Source organism: Lepisma saccharinum, chromosome 7 (assembly GCF_977018435.1).
Source record: "Lepisma saccharinum chromosome 7, izLepSacc3.1, whole genome shotgun sequence".
NCBI lineage: Eukaryota > Metazoa > Arthropoda > Insecta > Zygentoma > Lepismatidae > Lepisma > Lepisma saccharinum.
Genome location: NC_139235.1, coordinates 75,452,136 through 75,473,059, shown reverse-complemented (window position 1 = coordinate 75,473,059; position 20,924 = coordinate 75,452,136). Strand labels below are relative to the sequence as shown.

Sequence of the window (20,924 nt, the reverse complement as noted above, 5' to 3'; positions counted from 1 at the left end):
GAACATTTTTGTGCCAAAAATATTAACGAAAAGTTATCAGGATTTCGAATTTTTAAGGGCTTCATCATATCTTTTCACAGAAAGACCGGGGAGATGCACCCCAATAATGTCAATGTAATGAAGTGTATGTATTCTTATTCATTCATTCACTCACATTGTCATGATTTGCATTACATTAGTGTACGGAATAAAGTGAATAGTAAATAGATAAACAAGTTGTTCATGCTGAAAATGATTTACGCAATACAGTAATCTGCATATAAGCAGTTGTAATAAGAAAAAAATGTAAATAGCAATTTCAAAATTTGATTATTATATTTTTATTTCTTGCAGTTTCGACATACAGATAAAGAAAGAACAAAACAAAGTGCAGAAGCATTTGCTGAAGGGCTTTTTGGGAATGTAGAAGTTTTCATGCCTCCAGGAATTGAGAATGATACACTAATCAAGGTATGTATACCAATAGGCAATACTTGCATTAATAAAAATGTTAATTTATTGCTAATTTGTCATGCACCGTGGCCATGAGGTCTAATGTGCGAGCTTTGGGATCCGGCTACGGGATGTGCGCAGGTTCGAGTCTCCTGGAGGAAGTGTCCACAATGTGATACTCATGAGATTTCGGCCTGTGTACAGGATTGGTGGCCACCCACTATCATGAGGAAATTTGGTAGCGTAACCCAGTCATAAAAAACCTACAACAACGACTGGGAGTTAGTCGTGCTGACCACATGTCACCCTGTAACTTGTTGGATGTGAAGCCAGCAGTCGGTAGGTAGGCACTGGTTACACACAACGCTGGTTATCATCATTATTATTATTAATTTGTGATCTGAATATGCATTGTGTGTTAGCATTCACCCAATCCATAAACTCTTTCTTCTAGTTTATTATTGCTGTAAGCATGTAAGCACATTCTTTGAAATAATCTTTTGGGAGAACACATAATTCCTTCATCAGACAAGTATTCTTCTTGTATGTACGTATTGCTTTCATTGCAGAATTATTCTTCTAGTTAACGGTTGTTGCAAGCATTTAAACATGATTTTTGATCTACCATTTTGGGAGGACACACACTCCCTTCATCAGATATTTATTATATTTTAAAATTTATTATAAATATCTGATGAAGGGAGCATGGGTTCTTCTGAAATGTTACATCAAAAAACATGTTTAAATGCTTGAAACAACCATAAACTAGAAGAATTTACAATGAAACAATATGCACATTGTTATATATTAGTTTAAGTTATGAAGCCATGGGCTGAAACAGCCATATATATTATTGTTGTTATAGTTACTTGTTGTTGATTTTTTTGATATACTGGGTTCATGCCGCAGTGGCACAAACCACTACTTATAAATGGTTCATCGATAAATTCCCTATTCGACCCTGGTTTCATCACCTAAAAATGCCTCGTGAAGTGATCACTTGTATCCTACGCCTTAGAACGGGACACGTGACCACAAACGATCATCTGGCAAGAATTCACCAAACTCCCTCTCCCAATTGTACCTGTGGAGAACATAAACAAACCCCCACTCATTTATTTTTTCAATGCCCGCTATGGAATACACAACGTCAGGCACTCTTTAACAGACTCCTTCGAAAAAAGGTTCCTTTTCCTCTCTCCTTGCCCTCTTTACTTTCATCACCTTCCCCCTCTACTATGTGGATTCTCTATGGATTTGCTCGACAGTGTGAACTTCGCTTTTGATATCATCCCTCATCATTGCAGTGTTATAGTGACAGTGAAGTGAAGTGGAACAAAATATTGTGCTGTTTATACTAGTGCGCGAATTTCCAGCCCTCAATGTTTTCAGACCGTTGCCCAAGACTGCTACCATACAAGCGGTGAGGGGCATGAAGAAGAAGAAGAAGAAGAAGAGTTAATATCAAAATGTTCGAACCCAAAGTGTTTCATTAAATAATTTCTTTTAATTCAATACATGATAAGTGGCGACGAGGATGGGATACATTTGTGAGTTGAACAATTATTTAATAAGATTATTGTAGTTGAATAGAAGATTCAAATCTACTGTAAGAAGTTTGAAAAATGAATACGTTGCCATTCTTCGAATCCTATGAGGTAGGAAGTAATATTAAAGCTTATGTGCGAAGATTTGATTCATTTTTAAAAGCACAAGAAGTTAAAGAAGATAAAAAGGTTCATTTATTGTTATCAGTGATTGGAAATAATGCGTATGAGGCATTGTATATTAAATTAGCTCCAAATGATCCTAGTAGTTTTCCTGTCGAGGTTTTGCTGACAGAACTCGTTGATATTTATGAACCTAAAACAAACAAGTTGCTTGAGATATATAAATTTAAAAATGCTAAAAAAGAGCATGGTGAATCAATGGATGACTATATATCACGAATTAAAAAGTTGTCATTAACATGTGGGTTTAAGCCAGAAGATTTTGATGAAAAATTAAAGCAGCAAACCATTTTTGGACTTGAGGAAGGTACATTAAAAAGGAAGTTAATTATGGAGACTCCAAAGACGTACAAAGATGTTTGTGTCTACATTAGGAATCATGAAGTACTAGACAGATTTGGTAGCCGCATTCATCAAGACTCAAACATCCACAAAGTTAACATGTACACTCCAAGAAATATGTACAAGGGCAAATTAGAGGTAAAGAAATGTTATAAAGGACAATTGCAACAGGACAGTCCAAGGAATGTTAACTGGATTTGCTATAGATGTGGTTCGAAAACAAAACACGGAGCTGAAGGTTGTCCAGCTATGGGGAAAGCTTGTAGATTTTGTGGCAAGATAAATCATTTTTCTAATGTTTGTAGATACAAGAATGAAATAAAAGATGTAGATAAAAGATCATCTGGGAAGAAGGCAGATTTCATGCATCAAAAACAACCTAACTACACCTCAAGGGCTGTACAATATTTAAATAAGACTACATCTAATGTAAGATCTTCTACACCCTCAGAGCAGGAAGATGCGATAAACAAAACCCGAGGTAATAATTTTGACTACAGTGGAAGCCAGCACAATATATTCAGTATAAATGTAATAAATACTGTACAGCATAAAAGTGAAGAAAGTAGCAAGGATGTTGAGGAGTTATTATGCAATGAGATTCAACCCTTACATGTTCAGCTATATATCTGCAATGAACCAGTTAAATTCATAGTGGATAGAGGAAGTTATGCTAATATTCTACCTAAGAGTAGTGTATGGAAAAGCAGCGACGTTTTACGATTGAATCCACTCAAAAATGGCTATGGCACTATCACAGGAGAAAAGTTGAAGTTTGAGGGTCAAATTTCCTTACCTGTAAAGTATAACTCACTGAGTTATGAAATGCCGTTTATAGTAGGAGATTTAAATGATTTAAAACCTATACTTGGTCGAGCAGGATTGCGTGTTCTCTTTGGCGATTGGAGAAGAAGTTTGGTAATTGATACTGTAAAAGGGCAAATAGAGGAAAAGGATTGGAATAGTATTACAAGGAGCTTGTACACAGACACATCGAATGGGGAATCAGCGAAGTTGAAATCTGATATTTTAGTAAAATTTAAAATTTTGTTCAATAATGACATTTCAGAACCTATAAGAAATATTAATGTTAGAATTCCATTGAAGCCTGGATTTGTACCTGTGAAAAGGAAAGGTTACAATCTACCTTACTTTATGCGTGATGAAGTAGGCAAGGCAATAAAAGATTTGTGCCAGCAAGGAATCTTAGAAGAAATAGAAAGTTCTGATTGGAGTAGTCCTGTAGTTCCTGTGCGAAAAGCAGATGGAAGTATTCGTGTATGTGCTGACTATAGTAAAACTGTAAATCCAAATGTAGATACTTTACAATATCCACTTCCAACTTTTGACAAACTTTATCATAAGTTAGGTTCACATAAGTGGTATACGAAGATTGATCTACGTTCAGCTTTTCATCAATTATTAGTCGAAGAAAAGTCTCAACGTGTTCTTACCATTGTAAATGAAGGTCATTTATATGTACATAAACGTTTACCATTTGGAACTAAAATAAGTTCTCAAGTATTTCAAAGAGCCATGGACACAATACTTGGTGGTATTGATGGAGTGGTATCATTTATTGATGACATTCTTTTAGGAGCAGATACATTGTATGACTGTTACAAACTAACTGTATTAGTTTTGGAAAGTTTGATGCAGTACAATGTAAAGGTAAATTTGCAGAAGTCTGAATTTTTTGATCATGAAGTAAATTTTCTAGGAAGGAAATTCACGGAACATGGAATTTTACCTACGAATGAACATGTTCAGGCAGTGTTAAAATGTAAGGTGCCTGAGAATAAAAAGGAATTGGCGACATTCATGGGTTTAGTGGCGTATCATGCACGATTTTTGCCTAATTTGAGTTCTAGAATACCTAATCTTTATTTATTGCAAAGGAAGAGTGTACAATGGTTTTGGAACGAAGAATGTGAGAGGGAGTTTCAGCTAGTTAAGCAGCTATTAGTTTCTGCTCCTGTTTTAGTAGCATTTGACACTAGTTTGCCATTAGTTTTAGTCACGGATGCAAGTGGCTATGGGATAGGTTGTCAGTTGACACATGAAATAGAAGGAGTGCTGAAACCTATTGCATGTTTTTCAGCTACTTTAACAGATAGTCAAAAAAGTTACTCTCAAGCTGACAAGGAAAGTTTGGCAGTAGTGGAAGGTATAAAACATTTTCATATATATTTGGCAGGAAACAAATTTAAAATTCTAACAGATTCTTCAACAGGTAAATCGATATTAGATCCGGACAAAGCAATTTCTCCCACAGTATCTATGAGATGGCAAAGATGGAGGTTATTTCTAGCAAATTATGATTATTCCAGAGGCGAAGATATAGTACAAGCAATGCAAGCACTGCTTGCATAATTCGAATATCATTTAATGTACTTAATGTTCTAACCGTATTTAGTTTCCATCGCACTCGATTTCACGAAAAAATGCGGCCGCAAACTCCCCCAGCAGCTCTGTAGCAAGCACCAGCCTCAATGCTTGCAGCCGTTCTGCGGGAAAATAAGGCCTCCGAAGGAGTCACATGGCGAAGCGTGAAATTGTGGTGGAACCCGTCCACAAAGCTTCTACAAAAAGCTGTGCTTTCCGAGCTTGCGTGATTCCCGAAAATAGCCGACTTCAACCGAAAGCAGAAGGATTCATCTATGGGTACGTTACCAGCAAAAACTAGTAACGAATATTTGTCTTCATGAACACGTAAACAAGATCGCAAATATAATAATAATTGTTAGTCATAAAATAACTAAAAGAAGTTATTATCACTGTTCTAAATTCCATATATATCATATTATATTACAAATTATTTTAGATTTCGCGAAATGTAAAACGCGTAAAAAAAGTTGACATTGGGAGTTGGGGCAGTGGAATTTCTGCACCCCCGTCAAGAGTTTTCTCAGGGAGGGAGGGAAGATTGGACGGACCTTGGTCCTGCACCCTGCTTCCTGGTCGGTCCAGCTCAAATTACGCCAGCAGTGTTTGCAACTGCCAAATTATTTACGCAGTAATTCAAGTGAGCTCTTTCACAAATTTTACAATCAATAAATTGACTGCTTTTGAATAAAACTTGGGGTGAAAATAAAGCTATCTGAGAAAGAACTATCTACTGATATTTGTACATGGCATAGAAGTAAATCGTATACATTCTGCATATTATGAGCACAAGAATATGTTTTAATGATTGATTGATTGATTTGTTGTTTTAAGTCCACTTTATGCACAGTAAGGCTAATCGGGACTGGACCTACAGTTTAAAATGGGATCTGAAACACTTGTGCCTCCACCGGGTATCGAACCCGGAACCCCTTGATTACAAGGTGACGACACTACCACTGCGCCATCGGGGAGGCCCGAATATGTTTTAAGTTCTATTATTATGACGCAAGTGGTGTTCCCAGGGTCTTTTTACGGTCCCCATTTTGTCATCTTTTCCTTCCTTTGACGTTTTTTCTTAGATATACTGGGCCAAAAGGGGGTTATGTCTACCATCCACCCCCCCCCCCCCCCCCTTCGCCCTGGGCACGCCATTGAATGACACTTTATTACTTAAATATTAATGTACATACTCGTTCTGCTGAAATGATCTAATTCCTCCGCGTAATTTTTATCTCCAAACTGATATATCTTTTGTGACGGATAAAAAAAATTAAGGAAATAGGTTGGTATCACTTTCTGTTGTTTCAGAGATTTTCAAAGTGATCTTGTGTGGATGCTTGCAGTTGTGGAAAGCGCGTGGGATAGTGTGAGTGTTTGTTGCTTCGTGTTTTGTGCTGTGAATTTATCGGAATGAACGCGTATTTAGGAACGGTTGATGTGAAGTGCGGGTGTATTATTGAGCAATTGAAAATTGCTTCGTTTAGCTCGAGAGAGATACCAACACCGCATTTACCGGACTTAAAAACAAGTTAGCCCAAGGGGCTTTGTGCGACATTTCCAAAGGGTGGCATCCAATGGACCAAGAGTTTGAAATTTATTGTGGTGAGTACATCGTCTATGCATGTGTTTCTTTGCAGCGTAAAATAAAAAATGATTCCCATTTTTTTTTATCTAAATCGGTTTGGTCACCGTTTGACCATATTAAATAATAATGAACAAATAAAGGTACTAATAAGTAAGTAAGAAATTCCGTCTCCCTTTAGTCGTATGCGGAAAGTTCGCATATGCAAAACGTTTAATATAATATGAATAACGTTACCTGGATTTTTTTTAAAAAGTAAATGTGACGTTTGCGGATCATATGGTTTATTTTTAGTACAGTCACTTTATTACGATATTTTGACAAATCCAGCGACTGGGTAAATGAGGCTATAAACCTTGAATCTTTCCCCTCGGCATGTCGTTGTACTACATGTTTTGTTGTACTGAAACATTGCTTGCCTCCTTCGTAAGACTACGCTTCGCTACTGGATTATTCCATTCATTACACGAAGAATGTAGGGATAGCTGATGTCTTGTCCAGATTATCTGTGTCATGTTTAGTGAATGAAGAAGAGGATTTACCTATTTATTTTTTGGGTAATGAGACATTGATGAGTGAAGATCCTTTAAGAGTTGAGGAAGTAATTGAAGCAATGAAACAGGATGAGACATTGTTACTAGCATATGAATACACAGTGAAGGATTGGAGGAATATAGCACGTAACGAAGCTGATGGAGAATTGAAAAAATATTCTCAGAATAAAAATGTCTTAAATTGCAATAATGGAATGTTATGCCATGGTGAGCGAATTGTAGTGCCAAAATTATTGAGAAATAAGTTTCTACAAGACTTGCACAAATTTCATTCTGGAGTTGTGAAGTCCAAACATGTTGCAAGAAAGTACTTTTGGTGGCCGAGCATGAACCAGCATATAGAGAATTATGTTCTGTCGTGCGATGTGTGCAGAAGACATTCAAGAGCACCAAGTAAACAACAGTATGTTTCATGGAAGCCCGAAAATGAACCATTTCACAGAGTACACATAGATCATTTTTTCTTTCATGGATATAAATTTCTTATTTTAGTGGATGCATTTAGTAAATACGTAAATGTTTGGCAAGTTGTTAATTTAACGGCTGAAGAAACTGTTGAGAAGTTGACAAATCATTTTTCCATTTTTGGAATACCAAATACCATATATTCTGATGGTGGCCCTCCATTTGCCAGCAGGGATTTCCAGAGATTTTGTAACAATCATGGAATAAAATTAATTCACAGTCCACCGTATAGACCATGTGCAAATGGAGAAGTTGAAAGGCACGTACAAATCATCAAAAGGTACATGACTTTAACAGGAGAGATAACAAAAGGCAACGTCAACAGACGCAATGCTTCTGTAGATAAATTCTTAAAGAGAATGTTGTTCTATCACAACAATACTGTAAATATGATTATGGGGAAATCACCAAATGAAATTTTATTTTCATACAAAGTAAACGCCAATAAATTAATTCATAATGATAGAACAAGGGTTATTTATGAGGCAGAGCATTATAAGAAAGGATCTAGAGTATATTATTATTGTCCAGAAAAAAAGCAGTATGAAAAAGGCGAGATAGTAGGACAATTATCGCACTCAATTTTCAAAGTTAAGAGGGACAATTACACAAGAAATGTTCATTTTTCGTTTTTGAAGCCAGAGATTTCCAGAAGGAACGAGAGTGGAAGATATGGTAATGGTGAACGCTCGACACGATGTACAGAAGAGTTTGGTGGTGAGCAAAATCAATTTGCTAACTTGGACTATATGGAATTACCTTCTGTGGCTCACAATGAAGAAATGGAGCAGCAGAGACAAGGAGGTATGCAGGGTCTGGAGAAGCCAAGATGTTCGAAACAAGAGTCGACTGCAGCAGCAGCATTTCCACGAAGGTCTGAAAGGATACATAAACCACCTTGCAGATATGAACCAGTTTAGAATGGTTATAATTATTATTATGTTTCATTTTGCAACCAAGGGGAATATTGTTATATATTAGTTTAAGTTATGAAGCCATGGGCTGAAAAAGCCATATATATTATTGTTGTTATAGTTACTTGTTGTTGATTTTTTTGATATACATGTGTTATGGAGTTAATATCAAAATGTTCGAACCCAAAGTGTTTCATTAAATAATTTCTTTTAATTCAATACATGATATGCACATATGAGAGTAATCAGAAAATGTTGGATCATAAAATTTCCACAGTTTGTATAAATTCTTCTTTTACACAGACATTTCAAGACAGTTTATTTACTAAGAAATGTTACATCTGAAACACTCTTTTAGCAGTATATTACAAGATCGTCTAACATTACAAGCAGAAATGAAACAAAGATTATTAATTCTATGTATTTATTAATAGTTCTGGTAAAGCTAACCGGTCTCTCAAGTTGGGTCAGGTTATCATTTGAAATGGAAACAGGCTGAAAAGTGCTCCATGTGCAAACTAATAATCTTACATTTATAGTAGCAGTATATTATCGATAAAACTGTCAAGATCAGTGCTTGAGGTCCTGGGTGCCCCTTCATTATATCATCACTCATCCTTATCATCACAATTAGCCAAAAGTGGAGCTGAATAACAAAAATCAAACCAAAGAAGATCAGTGCTCAAAGTGAGGGGGGGATGTATGAATGCTATCCTCTCAGCTATGAAAATTTAAGCAAAATATCCTCTCATCTGTCTCATTGCCACCCTGTTAAACCCCAGGATCATCCACCAAGCTAGCCTCAAGGTTTGAGCTAACATCCTCCCACCTAACCATTTCCACATCATGCACTGGACAAGATCAATTTTTGAAGATTCAACTGATTCAAGTTTCAATCCCAAATTATGGCTTCATGCAGTTTACAAAGGATGGTTGATCTCTTTAGATTCTGCCTGATACTATCAACAGTATGCAATCCAGCATACAATTTTTAAAACGAAACAAATGGATGTTAACAAGGATAATTCTGGTTTTAGACAAGTAACAGAAGGTTAAGAAATAAACCAACTCTCTTGCATTGCTGGCTAAAAGTAGACGTTCTCTTCATTTTTTGAATAAAACTCATACTTATACAGAATGATGAAAACTTCAATTTCTGTACTTGCTATCCAAACTATTCATCCTGGTGCAGTGACATGCTATGGTGTGAAACGTTGCTGTTGATTGGCCCGTTCCAAACAACTTGTGTACATGTCTCCTGTCTCTTTGGTCTGAAATCTCCCTTCGATCATTTTTATTCATGTTTTGTGGAAAGAAGGATGTGGTAGCAAATTATTACACTAAAAAGAAGTATTCACTTATCCGTGAAATGGTTTTTAAGAAGTTTTATTAATTTCGTGTGAGCCACTTATGCAGTTGACTCTAAGATATAGTTAGTAGACAGATTGGAAAACAATTCTACTTTGGGAATTAAATGATTGGGAATGTTTGAGCACTGGTATAGAATGCTATAGTCTCCTTAATACTTTTTATTCATCTTTATGTAAATATATTAATATTACTTAATATTTCATATATTTTCCTTAATATAATATTTGTATGTGTGTGTAAAATTTTATTCATTAAATCACGATTGGTCGTGAGCAAGCGTTGCGCTCACTTCAAATTTTAATGAAGTGCCATTTTAACAGTATTTAAGATATTGGCCTGTGGTGCTCTCTAGCTGACTTTTTAGAGTTTCACAAGCGACCTGATCACATTTTTATGAGATTACATAAACTGCATTATTAGAGACACCATTGTTGTGGAAATAGTGTTGTCAGAGTGACCGTAGAGCTCACACGCAACCAATTACGTTATATTTTTTTTATTTACATTTGTGCATTATTTAGTCAATAGGTCTATCCTGTTTCTGGTGAGTTTTTGTACCTATATGTTCTTGTTGTGTTAATAGAAAATTCGAAGTGTATATCATATCAGATTTCTGGAGATCAGATGGAACTACCTCAGAGGAACATGCGCTTTCCTTAATGCTGAGACTTGTTGGCTTCGATGATGTATACTATGCTGTTTGAAAACAAATAAACATTTTGAAACAAAAATGTAATGAATAAGAAGGATTATAATAAACAGATCATTACAAGTACAAAAAATAAATTTTAGAAAATAAAATACGGTGAAATATGCCTGAAAAGCAAAGGTGAGCGCCGCGCTCACCTGTGACTGGCGACGTGACCGATCCTGGGTTAACAGCTTTGTTCAACTCTAATGTAAGAGGATTATATATGTAACCTCTATATTTTTCATATTTGAAAATGTTGGGTAAATCTTAAAACGTAGAAAATTTACTGTGCACTAAAAGAGCAGATGCCTGTTGTGTGTAGCATAATAAATAAATAAATAGTTCCAACAAGATTACTGGCAGTAGCCACAGAAATTAATAGAACCTCTTATAAACAAGTTTTGTTGATAAAAGTTCTACTAGTCAGTAAAATAATTATTTATATTCTCTTACAATTTCAGGCTTATGACAATTGTACCAAATATATCCAAGACGTAGAAGATAACCCAGATGCGGTAGAAGAAGTGACGTTATTTGAAAAGGGTGAATTAATGCAGGAAGTTATCCAAAATGTCAGCATGAGGCTTGGTTTTCTTTACAATTTGACCTATGGTAAGTGCCTTAATCTGAACTCTGTTAAAACAGCAGCTGCACAGAGCCATGTATCTACAAGGGCAAGTTAGATTAGAGCTTGGGGGTGCATCTTGTATTTAGAGGATGCCTTTTCTAGTACTTTCAATGTGGGGTTCCACAAAGAAACCTTTATGAATAATTATGCAAATCAAAGAAAAAACAAGTAGTTCATATGAATCTACTTACATCCCCTTATGTGCCGGACCCTGTGGCCAAGTGGTTAGCACATTGCGCTGCAACACCAAGGGTCCTGGGTTCGAATTCCACTCGGGCTTGGTTGTTTGTGAATGTCCATTCATCAATTTCATCATTTCATCACTCATCCCCAACTTCGCAAATTAGCTAAAAGGCACAAAACACGAATTAAAATAAACTAAATCAAAGAGAAAAAAAAACCTTATGTAATTGACTCTTAAGATATAATTAGTAGACAAATGGGGAAAAGAATTCTACTTTGAGGATTACATAATCAGGTATTAGAACAGGTATAGAATGCTAGAGTCCCAGGTTTGAGTTGTGGTCAAGACATATTTTTCACTCAAATTTTCTATGATTGTACATTTTCTATGTGTGCCATAGTTAATGTCATTTGTATATGTACATATATGCTCATAACATATTCATAAGCAATTCACAGCACAGTTGTTGTTTTTAAATTACTGCATTTAATCATTGGGATATTATTTTATATTTATTATGAATTGCTTCTGCTGAAATTTGCAAAAAATATACTGTTTCATGCAAAAAGTTGAAAGAATAGCATATTTAAAAGTATTCTCCTCCTAAACTAGCGTATTTTGATTTGTAAGCTATATGAATCTAGCAAAAAATATTTGAAATAATAAGGTAAAAAAAATGTTTATTTCAATTTACCAATATAATATTTAACATCTTTTCAGAGACTATTGATATTATGTATGAGATGTGCAGATTTGATAAAGCTTGGCGTATTGATGCTGTGTCACCTTGGTGCAGTGTGTTTACAAAATATCAACTGGAGGTTAGTGATAATGAGAGAGAAATCAATTAAATGGATAACTTGAATCACAAAAAGGATGATTTGTGCATAATATCCAGAGTAATGTCTTATATAATAGAGGAAAATGTAACGAGAACAGCAAATCTCTCTTCCTCTGCAATAGAATTGTGATATTTGAAATGTACCAAATTGTGGAATTGTATCTTTGGAGTTTCACTTTGCTAATTGTTATTGTTCATAAGTAGACTAAGGATTTACATGAAAATGTATGTTTTTATTGAAAACTCATATTTCAATTATATTTTTTGGCAAAATACAAGTAAATGAGACCACATTTATGTTGTATGTTTTTACCATAAATGCATATTTAGTTAGGTCTCCCTATTGGCGTACTAGAATGCTATCGCCTTGTAATCAAGGAGTTCAATCTCCACATTGTGGTTTAGATGAAACTTTAAACTGTAGGTCCAGTCCCAATTAGCTTATCTGTGCATAAAATAGACTTTTAACTTTGCATGTTAAATCATTATAGAGTGATCTCCAAAGATATTTAAAAGTCCCTTAGGGATAGCTGGAAAAGTCATGGCAGTGGCATGCCCAAGGGGAGTGGTGGTTGGTGGGAGGTCATACCCCCCCTCTTTGGCCCAGTATTCCCAAAAAAAGAATGCCATAAACACAAAAAGATCAAAAAATGATGGCTCACTACTAAAAAAAAAATATACGTAACCCCTCCCTTTCCAAAATCCTGGGTACGCCACTGAGTCAGGGAATTTGGTTTGGTTAAATGAGTACAAAACCTGGATAGGTTCCACATGGTTTCTCCTTGCTCGTGTGGTTTCTGATTATATCACAGTGCTTTGCAAATCTACTTCCTTTATTACCAGCGTGATTGCAGTCAGTAAACACTCAGCCTATATTCTAGCATAATATTAATAATTTACTTGTAATAACATTTAGGTAGAATACAAATGAGCCAATCTACTGACTGGCAACAGTGAAAATGGAGAGAAGCAAGCACGCAGTCCACCAATTATGATGTAACATGCAATCTCTACTCTCTATTGTAATGTGCATTTAGGATAAAAAATAATTAGCATATGGTAATGTTTTCTAGGTGCTAGAGTACAGGGAAGATCTTAAGAATTTCTACGAATCAGGATATGGACATGACATAAACATCAAACTGGGATGTCCTCCAGTTCGTGATTTCATGAACCGTTTTAGGTACGTATAGCCATCCTCTTTTTTATTATAAACTGCTTACAATAATTTCTGTAATTCTTCTGAGTAAGCAGTCAGCCATACATTTCAAAAGAGTAGTAAATAAGAGGTCTTAACCATTGTCTAACCACAAAAGTTGTAATGGAACAGAGGATATTGAAAAATTAAGTGTGATACATCAAAAATATTCCAATTAAGGCCGAGCTGTTACTATTTTCCATTGATACTCACCGAGACAGATACTTGAATAGTCCACCATTTTAACAGTGATTCGAATAGCTATAACGGTTTTGATGCAAAATTAACCAAGAGTGGTGCACATTTTACACACACACTGTAGGTCATTTGGATGTAGGATGCCCAACGTTTGGCCATGAATTTAAGGAATATTTCAGACTTTCGGCATTGAATTTACAGGAGATTACAGGATATTTAGTTGCAATAAATTTTGCACATTTTTAGCAGTATGGGATCACTCCAGCAAATATTTATGCAATGGATAATATTAAACATTGTTTTGTACGACTCACTGAACTCGGAATGAGTTTACATTTTGCGATCTTGGTTGTTAATGAAAAATACATGAGAAAGAGAATGTCAATATGGGAGCTGGGAGGATTAAATAACAAACAACTAATACAGGAGGTCCCAAGAAATATGGAAGAGTTGGTCACCCTATTTGGATGCTGTGAAACTGGTAGTTTGCATTCCAAATACTCTACAGGATGTCCATTGTCTGGTATATTAAACTATGAGTATTATGGCCAACATCAGTGGTGGAGTGGTTAGCATAGCATGTTAAGATGTCAAAAGTTCAAGGTCCAAATTCCAGTCTAAGCATGGTTGCTCTTTGTAAATGTTTGTTCATCAGTTTCATTGAATCACCCACCACCCATCCTCATCTCCATGATTAACCACAAGTGGCAGAAAAGCAAAGTAAAATAAACCAAACCAATCACTATGCATTATGTTAATGCTCATATAAAGTCTCTTTGCAAGTGTGCCAACATTTGCCATTTTTATGTCACTGTGTACAATGACACGGGTCTTCATTTTTGCCAGTGATTTTAAGGGGCAATTATTTCGGCAATGTCCTGCATGGATTATAGCTCTGGAGTTCATCCAGCATCTAATAAATAAGTAAACGGGGTCGGGGTTAAAGGTGGCCAGGATATGGTTCTGATCACATCATGTCCACAAACGGCAGAGATCATGAATGTGTGAAGTCCTACCTCCACATCTTCCCATATGCCTTCATAGTCTGTTGCAATGTGCAGTGTGTAAATTTGATGATTTGCTTTATTTTACTTTGTTTTTGTGCCACATTTGGCTAATTTGCGAAAATGGGAATTAGTGATGATATGAAAAAATTGATGAAGGTACATTCACAAACATCCATGACCAGCCTGGGATTCGAACCTGGGAGGAGTTGTAGTGTGATGTGCTAACCACTCTGCCATGGGGCAGGGTGTACGTTTATGACAGGATAAGAGTGCCAAAGCTACAAACAGGTGCAAGCAGTGGTGAAAGTGGAGAGGAAACAGTTGAGAAAATTTTCATGAAGCATCCCCCTAGCTAGGATAATTTGTGTAAGCACCTCCCCCCCCCCTATCCTGAAACTTGACCATGCTTCCAAGTTACAAAAAATGCAGAAACATTGTTATTTTTATTGTTATCAACAGAAATGGAGTTCATTTGTTTAATATTCGAACAGAATAAACAAAGTAAAATCGAAAAAATATTGTAAAATACAGCTTATACCATTGGAACCAAATAATGAATGGTTTCACAGTTTCCAAAAATTGGAGCTTTATGTGAGAGATCGCAGAAGATACTTTATGAATAAATTTTTCCCACAACTTTTTAATGCTTTTCTTGAATGAGGTGTGTAAGAGTAAATAACAAAATACAATAACTACGAACTTCAGTACACTAACTGCAGAAAATGTAAAAAATGGAAAATAGTTGTGCTGGATATTTAGTCAACTGATAAATCAAGTAGCAAAGTGTCACCATTTATAAAATAATAATAATAATTTGCAATAATATGTATTTTTATTAGTATATATTAATTATTGTAAAATAACAATTATAACCATGGTAATAATTATTGTTATTATGTCTGCTAATCAAGTTTTATGAATGGCATGAATCTCCTACAAAATTTTCTGGCGACGCCCATGCTTATATGTACCAGTTTCAATGAAAGATTGAATTGTTTTTTTATTTACTTCCAGAAATATTTCTCATCAGCCACTAGGAGTATTTTACTTCACACACTCTACAACATTCCAAATGGTCCTCTCTGCTCTCGGAATAGCAAAAGATGATCAGCCTCTCCGTCATGACAATTTCAACCTATTGCACCAAAGACAATGGAAAACGTCAAAGATTGGACCTTTTGCAACTAACTTGGCTGTTGTGTACTTCAACTGCACAAATGAACCAAAAGTTATGTTTTTCTTGGAAGAAGATAGCTTGCCCTACGAGGGATGCAATGTCGACTTGTGCCCGTGGGATTTCATGCAAAAGAAATTTGGCGAAGTTGCCGACAGTTGCAGTTTAGCATTCTGTGATCCAAACTATAGTTCAGCTCCACACCAGACTGTCACGTCCACAATGATTATATTGTCATTAGTATTGAGTTTTGTGACAGGCTTGCAATAAATTCAATGCACAATGTAAATTCAAGTAGTTTAAATTCATTTTTTTAAGGATAACATATCCAAACATATCCACAAACAATATGGTTGATAGCCTTTTGAAAGTATTTTTATTTTAAAAAATTCACACGAATCTTTGTGATCAAGTGGTACATTAGAAAATATACTGATTCATGTATTCTTCTACTTCTAAATAAATCTGTTTCTCTGGAGTTCATGGATTGTGACCTTTTATATCTTTTCTATATTATACATGTTTATGTGACTGCATTAAATACATATCAAATTTGCTGAAATGCTTTAAGTTTCTCCAGATACAACTGGTTCTGTTCAAAATGCAATGACTGTAATTTTAGTTCAATATTATATCTGTTTATTTATATATAATCTTGCATCTCAGTGATGCAAACACGTTTGTGAAATACATTTTTGTGTGTGCTGTGTACATAAAGATTATATGTAAATAATGTTATTTGGAGAACATAGTCTTTTACTGCATCTGAAACAAATATCTGATGTTTGGAAATTTTCTATGCATTATAATTATTTTTAGAATTTTACTAACAACTGTAAATGTTGCCATATGTTACTTAAAGAGACTAATAATTATAATTCACTAAAGAAATTATTTTGATTCTTTGTTTCAAACTGTAAAAGAATCCAACTTCGTTGTGATGTTCATATTTCTAAGTAGATATAAACATACAGCATTCTGAAGAAAGAGAATGTTCTCATTAGGCAACAAACATTCCTTCTGAAATAATAAAAAGTATCTTTTTACTTTTTAATGTTGGCGTGTGTTATATTTTTGTATGACTTCAACATTATATTATGCACCTAAAGTTGAGCCAGGACAAAAGCCATGAAATCCATATCAGAATGCATTGATTCGAATTTAACCACTGATCGCTGGTTATCTGGATGTTTGGAAAATTTATAATTGTAGTTAATTTGCACCAGTGTAACAGTGAATTCCATGATTGAATCCGAGCTCTTTCAACTTTCAAGACTCCGATTATCTCAAATCATAAGTGCGAGGGGTATTTGGAAAGTACATTCCAGTAGGTTATTACCAGACATTTTGGGCATTTTTCACAAGTTTGCAAAACATAGTCCTGAACTCCCTATAGAAACCTCTTTTGAGTTGATAAATGAATGACATACTGATCTTATGAGAACAAACTTTTTCCTACAATTATATTTTATATATATTTTAAAAGGCTGGGGAGAAAGGGATGCAACAAATGTTTCACCTTTAATCGGTCACTGGTCTTACCAATGATGATGACTACATTGAGAACGATGACAGAAAGGATTGTGACCATAATACAGTTGTAAACTGATATGGTATAGTTGCCATGGAATACAGATATAGAGAGCGATCCATTGGAAAGTAGACTGCCGCTTCGGTGTTCGAGCTATCGGCAAGCGAGGTGCTCACAGCCATTTGTTGGCATCGTAGTGTCAATGAAGCTAGCACACAACAGTTTCAGTAATTATTTAAAAAAATTATTTACTTACCAGATTTATAAAAGGAGGTGTTCAAACTAGTCTCCTTTGATGCACACACACATGATACATCTTTATTAAGACACGCACTAACGTAAGCTGGTGTAGGGGGCTAGAAACTGGTTTCTATGGAGGTTCTGAAAGTAGACGTGAGACTGTGAGGTAATAATTGGGTCTTTGTTTTGTATTGTGTGGCATGTTTATTAGTCTGGCGACTGAGAAGTGATAGGGAGCTTGTTACATATTGTGTTTTTATCATGTGTATTCAACTGCAAAGTGTGTTATGGCTCAGCAAATGTTTTCTACTGCACAGTGTATATTTATTTATGATTCATATGTGTTAACTCAATCAGCACGTGAAGTTCAAATGCAATTTGAAACAAGTTTTTAAGGTGTAAAAGTTCCATGTCGTCAAACAATCTACTAATTTACGGAGACTGGAAGTGTTCAATGCTGCATACAAGTCAAATCCACACACCCTGAAAGAATGTAAACGTAACATCTGCCAATAAATTACCAACATTAATCAACGGGAACTACAGCGAGTTGTGGGTAACTTCATCAAGAAGTGTCAAAAATGTGTGGACAACTGAGACTGCTTGCTAGTCTACATATGACTACAAGTGCCTCGCTTGCCGATAGTGCAAACACAGACACAGCGGTCTACACTTGAATGGATTGCTCTGTTCTATTGACATTTATACATCATCTGAAAAATGTTACTGTTAACAACATTCAAGAATTCAGTATCGGTGGGAATAAATAATAGTATCAGTTCAGTCCTTTATGTGACAACAAACTACAAAGAATGAGTGAATATTTATAGTTTTGCATGTGCTATCATTTCATTTTTATGATTACCATCTTGAAATGCAAAGGTGGACTATGAAAGTAATAATTAAAAGAGTTTTGTATATTATTTTTTACTTAATATTTCAGTGTAGTTTGTAAATCAATTACTGATGATGTGTTACTGTGATAACAATAGTAGTGTATTTTTGTCTCGGAACCAAATTTTGTGTGATCTCCATTGTAGTATGTTAAAAATTTATATCTCAAAATAAAATCAACAGTGTCTTATATTTTTTCTTGCTTTTAAATGATATTCCTGTTCATATTAAGTGTATTGACGTGTTACTTGATTTAATCAGAAGCATGTCTATGAATTTCGTAAAGGTTCTTGGTATCTAGCAAGCAGATTGCATGAATTGTGAAATATATCTTATTATAGCAATAAATTCAACTTTATTATATTAAATGTACAGCATAAAATGAAAAACATTGTAACAGTAATTTACTGTTTATTCTAACTTCTTTTCTCTTAGTCCTGAAAATATGAAATATACCCACAGAATGCTCGAATTTGTATTTTTCTTTGCTTTCCTGACTGCGTTTGGCTGATCATGACGATGAGGATGAATGATGATTAAATTAAATTTGTGAGGAGATACTCGGAAAGCAAAACCCATTTTCTGAGGCACCAGCAGTGAGGAGATCGTGAGCCGAGTACTTAATGCAATCGACCACCTGGGTGGAATAAAATCCTTCAGCCACCAATAATAATACGCAAAGTATATATCACAAAAATTTAGTCTGGGCAGATGAGAGAGACCATCACCCCCTCTTGTCCTTCACATGGACATGCGCCTGCTTTGACAGAAAATCCAAGTTGTGATCCGTTGATCAGAAGGCAGCAAATCAGCATTAGAGACTAATTTCTATATATTGGTGCTGTTTGGCAAAGTGGGTGCTAAATGCCACCCCAAAAATAGAATATTAGGGAGCTTTCAGACTGAAAGGTCACACAACAGGTGACAAGCGACACCAGTAATCATTGCGACCTTCTTAATCGAAGCGACACGACAATTTGCACGTGTCTCTTTTTGCTTGCATGTCACTCGAGGATTTCACCAATCGAGCACAGGCTCTGTCATGCAGCTACGGTGTGAAACGTTGCTATTGATTGGCTTCTTCCCAAGAGACAAGTGTTGCATGTTGGTCTGAAATTTGCTTTAGACTGAAGGGGCCAGTGTCACTTTTTGCCTGCCGGAAGTGACATGGAGAATTCACATCGAAGCATGTCTTAAACCTGCAACAAAACATTCACTGTGTATGCACTGAAACACTATTGAGAAAATGGTCCAGTCTGACGACACGTGTAGCTTATCATGTCCCTTTGGTTTGAAAGATTGCATTTATTGCTGAGAAATAGTTACCAAGAGCATGTTGCTTGGATGCTAACTTTCAGTATTCATGGGTGGTGAAAGTTTTGCCTTGAGCTTTCTCTCATGCCACAATGGCGTGAAACGTTGCTGCTGATTGGTTCATTACAAAGTGGCAAGTGTCATGTGTCACTTCGGTCTGAAATCTTCCTTAAATTGTTGCTTGTCACTTCAGTCGGAAAGTTCCCTTAGGGAGATTTCACACCAAACTGACAAACAGCATGTGACCCATGTCATTTTGGGATGAGCCAATGAACAGCAATGTTTCACACTGTAGTGGCAATGACAAGATGGATTGGTAAAATCCTCAAGTGACACATTTGCATGTCGCTTCGGTGTGAAATCTCTTGAAGTCTCGGTTATGTTGCATTTCCACATCATATGATGTGAGCGCATCAACAACAGCGTGACTTATTGGCAGAATGGCCGGAAGCCATTAGAGTTATTATGCCTAATGCTCTCTAGTAAACAGTGGCGGCGATTAGGGGGGCGTGGGGGGGGGACAGTTGACCCCCACCATTTTTCACTTTTGCCCCCGCACTATGCTAAACCTCATCTACTAAGGGAAAGTAATCTACGAGCGGCTAGAGACTGCATTAGCACCTTGGGAAATACATGCTAACAGCACCAAACCTGACCTGCCTAACCTATCCATGTAGGCAGATAATAGCATTAAAAAGCATGTAAATAGGTTTGGCAAGTTATATTTTGTTTATTTAATCTATTATATGCATTTGTGGGTAGATTAGGCAGGTCAGGTTTGGAGCTGTTAGCATGTATTTCCCAGTGACATGTGGTGATGTCGACACTTGGGGTAGCAATCAGTGGCATGCCCAAAGGAGGTTGGTGTGGTTCATAATCGCCCTCCCCCTTTTAGGGCCCAGTATTCCTAAAAATAGAACGTCAAAGAAAGGAAAGGATTGCAAAATGAGGAAGGACTACTGAAAAGAAGCACACGTTAATCTCACCCTCTTTCGAAAATCCAAAACATGTTGATTTGACTTTTAAGCCAGAGATCCCGGGTTTGAACCCCGACCTGGGCATTGGTGTTATTTGTGTTTTGACCCTTCATCAATTTTATCGTATCATCTTGATGATTAGCCAAAAGTGTAGGAAAAGCAAAGTAAACCAAATCAAACAATCAATCAATGATTTGATTTGATTTATGCTACTTAACGTCGCTGACACATTTGGTTAATCGCAAAGATGATACAATACAATTAATGAA

The 20,924-nt window shown here is 35.8% G+C and overlaps 1 protein-coding gene across 1 annotated transcript in view; it reads left to right on the top strand.

Annotated features, from left to right (window-relative positions):
* The window catches only part of LOC145990510 (uncharacterized), a 117,085-nt gene that overhangs the window by 36,216 nt on the left and 59,945 nt on the right, over window positions 1-20,924 (top strand). Inside the window, exons 5-10 of the mRNA XM_083126206.1 lie at window positions 334-450; window positions 10,931-11,081; window positions 12,002-12,102; window positions 13,196-13,305; window positions 15,540-15,962; window positions 18,414-18,417. Coding sequence (XP_082982332.1) covers window positions 334-450; window positions 10,931-11,081; window positions 12,002-12,102; window positions 13,196-13,305; window positions 15,540-15,962; window positions 18,414-18,417 — 906 coding nt within the window. The remainder of the gene's footprint in view (window positions 1-333; window positions 451-10,930; window positions 11,082-12,001; window positions 12,103-13,195; window positions 13,306-15,539; window positions 15,963-18,413; window positions 18,418-20,924) is intronic.